This window comes from Dendroctonus ponderosae, unplaced genomic scaffold (assembly GCF_020466585.1).
Source record: "Dendroctonus ponderosae isolate FM_Combo_2020 unplaced genomic scaffold, Dpon_F_20191213v2 Dpon_F_20191213_6, whole genome shotgun sequence".
Lineage (NCBI taxonomy): Eukaryota > Metazoa > Arthropoda > Insecta > Coleoptera > Curculionidae > Dendroctonus > Dendroctonus ponderosae.
In genome coordinates this window covers 2,165,804-2,171,361 of record NW_026018814.1, presented here as the reverse complement: position 1 = coordinate 2,171,361, position 5,558 = coordinate 2,165,804, and the positions used below count along the sequence as shown (strand labels likewise).

General features: G+C 34.8%; 1 protein-coding gene and 1 non-coding gene across 2 annotated transcripts in view; one reads left to right on the top strand and one right to left on the bottom strand.

Annotated features, from left to right (window-relative positions):
* The first annotated feature begins 1,420 nt into the window (after positions 1–1,420).
* Trnas-uga lies at positions 1,421–1,502 on the top strand. The gene has a single exon. It is a non-coding gene; the product is annotated as a tRNA-Ser (tRNA).
* A 226-nt stretch (positions 1,503–1,728) lies between these two features.
* The window catches only part of LOC109536426 (probable nuclear hormone receptor HR3), a gene marked incomplete in the record, with an annotated part of 15,983 nt that continues 12,153 nt past the window's right edge, over positions 1,729–5,558 (bottom strand). The window contains 4 exon segments of the mRNA XM_048667397.1: positions 1,729–4,579; positions 4,634–4,793; positions 4,853–5,006; positions 5,115–5,339. Coding sequence (XP_048523354.1) covers positions 4,688–4,793; positions 4,853–5,006; positions 5,115–5,339 — 485 coding nt within the window.

Genomic DNA, 5,558 nt, shown 5'->3' with positions numbered 1-5,558 from the left:
ACAAGAAGTTTGTAAAAAAATGAATCCGCCTCAACAATATAGAACTTATCTACATTTTTTTATGTCCTCAAGCTTTCGTCTAAAGTTCAAATTGCGCTTTGATCATTAACGTGAAATGAATCAACAAAAAAACATTTTCGGCGTTTTATTTGCGTGAAAAGCATGATTGATTTTTAGCGTAAAAACTATTATATTTCGTAGTGAACAAGTTTACAGAGTCATTAATACTCTGCCAAAACTCGATTACTTTGCCATGTAGGTGTCGAAAAAAGTTAATGCCTTTTTGATGATTTACAACGTTGGGTTTGGATGGGCTTCCAAGTTAATTGAGGTCAAATTTCTGAGAAGATGAAGGTATATCGGAGCATTGTAAAATTAACTGTAAATTATAACTCCAATCTGGTCTTAGACTGGTCTTTTGTCTTGAGGAAAAACAAGATCAAACCTGTGCTTTGGTTTGCCAGACTACGACTTTTTCAAGAGTCTTGGGGAGAATTGCAAGATTTGCAAGCCTATTGAAAAATTGAAGAAATTAGACCATCGACTGCAAGTTTTATTTAAGCATTTTCTGTGGTTAGCGCTTCTTAGAGACCCAACTTTAGTACATGTTTAACTGAAGACTTAGAATATTTTCGGAGTAAATAAAAGGGCACTGCAATATTCTTTGGATCAAAAGAAGACGATCTGACCTAACTTTTATTAACAAAAAATGTCTGACTCCTCTGCTATTGATGGTCAAAGTTCTCCAAAAAAATTATCTTTTTTGAAATATCGGGAGAATGGTACGATGTATTTTGGTGAAACTCACTGTGAATTTGTTGTTGTCTAAAACTCATATTTTGGTGAAACAATCGAGTTCAGCCGTTTTGGACAAGTGGTGAATTCTTGAGTGTCCTGGTACAAAAAGTACCAGAACTTTTTATTTGGTGGATGGAATCAACTAATTTTTGCTTATTTGATGCATTAATCATTTATTCACAGTTTAGTGCTCTTTGTAAAATCTTGCAGCATTCATAGTTTTTGCGCAAAAAATATGTTTTCTTGCCACTTAGCAAGCCTTTAAGCTTGCCACTTACTGCACGGCTTTTAATAGTGGCGTTTCTTGTGACATTTTTTGCGTTTTCACTCATTGGATTCACTATTTTTCCATGAGACAGAAAAAGTTTGTATAAAATTCGTTTCGGAAGTTTTTTTTTTGCTTTTTTAGTACCAGACGAATAAAACAAATTCGCAGGCTCGGTAGACAAAAACGGGCGCACAAGTTGCCGTACAAAGAAAGTGGCGTTCTTTGTTATCATATGGAAATCTGGTTGAATAAACCTATTTCAATTATTTTTCGCAAACTTTTTAACTTTTTTTTAAGAAAATCTGCATTTTTTGTGTTGAAGTATTAATAGCTGTTAGGAAAACCTCAGATCAAGCTGCGGTGTCCGAGTGGTTAAGGAGATGGACTTGAAATCCATTGGGCTTTGCCCGCACAGGTTCGAATCCTGTCCGCAGCGCACCTTTTTTCTCTGCTTGAAAAGATTAAAAAATATAAATGCAAGTAAAAATTTAACATTTTTATTTCTTTCTATGAATTGCGAAACTCGTCATTTTCAGACAGTTTCGTGATTTTTACACAAAAATCGGGATAAAAAGGGAAAAAAACGAATAACCAAATAAATGATTCAGAAAAATACATATAATTGTCTACTGGTGTGTTGTTGGGAGCAATGAATTCGCAAATAGTTTTGTTATATGTTTTGAAATGCACTTTTATTACAATTAAAAAATCTTACATAAACACATACGTTCTATAGTCGAGGCTAAAAAATACAAAAATATCGTTACCACTAACAATCGTATGTAACAAAACTATTAACAAAATAAAAACATAGCGATTGCAATTACAATGTACCAACAGAAATAAAAGATATGTAAACAAAAAAAAATCGTTAGCAACATTTCTAGACTAAAATGTCCACCAGCAGTAATAAGGCTAATAAATTAAAACGGGATAATGTACAGTGCTTTTAGCCAGAGGTACATTAGGACAGTTTTAAAAATTATTTAAATTATTAATTTTTGTGTATAACAAGGAAATTGCGTAAACTTTACCCACTGCCCACCCTGATTCTTCACATAATCCACTATTTTTTATAACAATGTGTTTCACTTTCCGCACAAGTCAGCACCTTAGGTGGTGGTTTTTCGAACAGAATTTTCGATAAAAATCAATCTAAGGACATAAAAGCAAAATAAACGTTATGAGAAGATCTGTAATGCATTAAGCACAGCCATGTTTCGAAAAAAACGTTAATTTCTAGACGACATGGGATAGTTCAATACAAAACAACTCTTTAGCCTCTAGAGTCAATCTTTGTCAGAATAGCGCCAGTTTGAAATTTAATTTCCAAAAGCACATTATGTGTTAGTCAAAAAAGGCCCTAAACGTTCACTGCGAGCTTAGTAGAATCGCCATTCTGACGGAGATTGCCAAGAATAAAGCAAATAATGTAACTTAAAATTAGAACTAGTTCCTGGCATTTCCCAAGAAATTGCATAAACACCGCTGTAGCTCGGACAGGGATGACAAGATTGATTAGATTTAATCCATATAATCCGGGGATGAATCAAGAGAGAAAAACGCATTTAATTTTCTAAAATTGCAAATTTATTGCACAATTTTCATAATTTACAAAAAATAGATAACCGCATTTTTTGACTTCGGGACTTCCAATTTCAGGACGAGGAGGCCTTAGGAGTTAAGCGTGTTTGTGAATTTTCTAGCTTTTTGCCTAAGCACAACATAACGTTTGCAATAACGTGAAACGAATTGGGAAATTGGCTGATGAAAAACTACCTAAATGATGATTTCCTCTAAGTTAATGAAGATTTGCGCTATATTAATTAATACCTCGAGCGAAGGTGATTCGTGAACTAACTGATTGAAAGCTGCTGTTGAGTATTTCCGAATATTCCTAAAAGTTAGATTAAATGTATGTAAAAATGTCGTCTTAATTTAATCGCTAAGTAAATTTAGGGTATAATGGTGCCAAATAGTAATTTTTAACCTAAAACGTTATTTTCTATTATAAATATACGCTGCAGTCTTTGTTACTTATTTTCTGTTCACGTTCAAAGTGAATATGTGCCGAAATTCATCAGTTTTAGAAGCTTTCTACTCCACAATATAGCTTAGATTTTCTAAAGGAAATTTGCATAAGTCGTCGAAATTTAGCATGGAATAGGGGCAGTCAATCTAAAGTCTCATCGGCTTTGCCACAATAGTTTAATAAATCCACCACCCCTAATCCTACCAGTATTACAATTTACTAAAATAGATTGTACATAGAATTAAATGTTCTGGTTGTGTTTATGTAATCTCTGTGTTTATTAAATTTTCAATTTGTCATTAAGAAACAACAAAGTTTCACATTCTTGATCAGGCGGGGCCCTTTTCAAATTGTTTCACGCAGACAAAATAACTGTTTATTGCGCCATTTTTATGGATTAGCTGCCCGGTGTGCTGAAAGAATTTGAAACGGTTTCGCATAAATTTCACTTCAGGTCGATCGAATAAAAAGCTTGAAAGTCGAAATCAGGTAGTTATCTATTTTATAAATATTCTATTATCTATATAATTAAATCTTTATACATATATCCTTTGTTAATATATTTTTATAAAATCGAGTTTCATCAAGTAAAACTTAACTAAAAAGATAGAAGCAACCCGTCGTCTCGAACATAGCAAACACTCACGAATTTATAAGCTTACAGTCTTATTTTATTGTATTTTAGCTACTGACTAAAACTAAAGTGATTTCATTATAAATATGATAAATTCAGTATACGTATAATATGTATATAATATAAACGAATTCTAAGTTCTAATTTTAAGAACTAAAATAAGTGGTTGCTATTTTCGAGCGCGGCCACTTTTAATATAGCGTAGAATTCCTCTTAACGTGAATATAGGTTCCGAGGGTGGCAGATTTCCATATACCATAAGTCAGTATTGTAAGAACGCTGTTTTTACTTCAACAAACCGTTTTCTTCAATTTTAGCACGCGACCACGACGAATTTACAGTTACTTTACTAAACTGTCCAAAAATTGCATCGCTTTGAAGTGCTTACAATACTGGCATGGAATAGTTTCTCGTGTCGAAAAAACCGCAAAGAGACATTACCAAATAGCTAATGTCAGCACCTTTAAATATAAACTCACTGTATAGAATAACAACAGGGGCAATAGAAAGATAATCATGCAAAAGACGGCCGATGGCAAAGTCTAGAGAGTTGCATTGTGATCGCATTTGAACTTGCTGATTTCGAATTCCATACCCATAGATTGCAGTTATTTTTCCAACACCCCTAATAACAGACAACAAACAAGAAGTTGTACTTTAAAACCAGGGTCTGGCTGGTTATCACAGTCCGATGCGGTTTTTATGCGACTCCTGAGCATCTGCTGGTCGATATCCCGTTTGCTTTTTGCAACAACAATATTTCCTTATTTCACATTAACGAAATTATAATTTATTATATGTATAATAAATTTATGCATGTAAGGCCGATACATCAGTATGAAGAAATCTGGAAAAATAAGTCTATTTATCTTGTCTACGGTTTAGATGCGGACATACATACAGTAGCTACACCGGTGATCTGTATCTATCACTCAGATAAAAGGCTGTAAGTTTTTCAACTGTCCACGCTGAATAACTCTTTGTGTAGAGCTGGAAAGTCCAAATGGGGAGCCGATCTTTTCAGCTTGCCCAATGCGTCCATATGCAACATACTGATTTCCCTGCAAGTTTCACAGTTAAACATCCAACTTCCCCGACCATATCCAAAACGGGCTCTTACCTCAGATTGGGAATTTTCGTCAGCAAGGCATCACAAACAGTTACATCCCCTTTGATAGGGGAACTATGGTTCCTATCCAGCTCAATCTTCAAAGCTCGGATAACCGCATAGTTTAGTCGGCCAATCTCAATGGTTCCCTTCAGTCCAGGCCGATCTAAAACAGAATCAGCTGTAAGAAAAATAAACCGTTAACGACGGTCTTCTAACCAGACCAAACTTAAGCCAACACAGACTTGAATGAAAAAAATAACTCAATACTCACTCGGAGATAACAATACGCAAGCTGAATACAGCGCTAGCTCGGTTTCGGTCAGCTTCAGTTCGGCCAGGCCTTTGGCCACTTCAAACACGCATCCGATTAGCTTCATTTCCGCTGTATCCGATGTGAAAAAGGCATCTTGGGGTAGCATGGTGTCCCCATAAAGAACACGATTATGAGACAGGTCCAGGTAGCGCGACATGCGAATTATTGCCAGCTCAAAACTGCCTGAAATCGCAAAAAACCTCGTTACAATCGATGCGAATTTAAGTGAAGATTCGGTGTTTATTTCAAACTTTGTTGATTTTCAATGGAAATTGCATATTTTTTGGACTTTTCCTGCGAAACCATTGCAGCCAAGAAAAGTCTTGGTGTAGAATATCTTGTATTTTATTTATTTGTATTGTACATACTTTCCTGACTGTGTTTCAATTCCAAATCAAAATC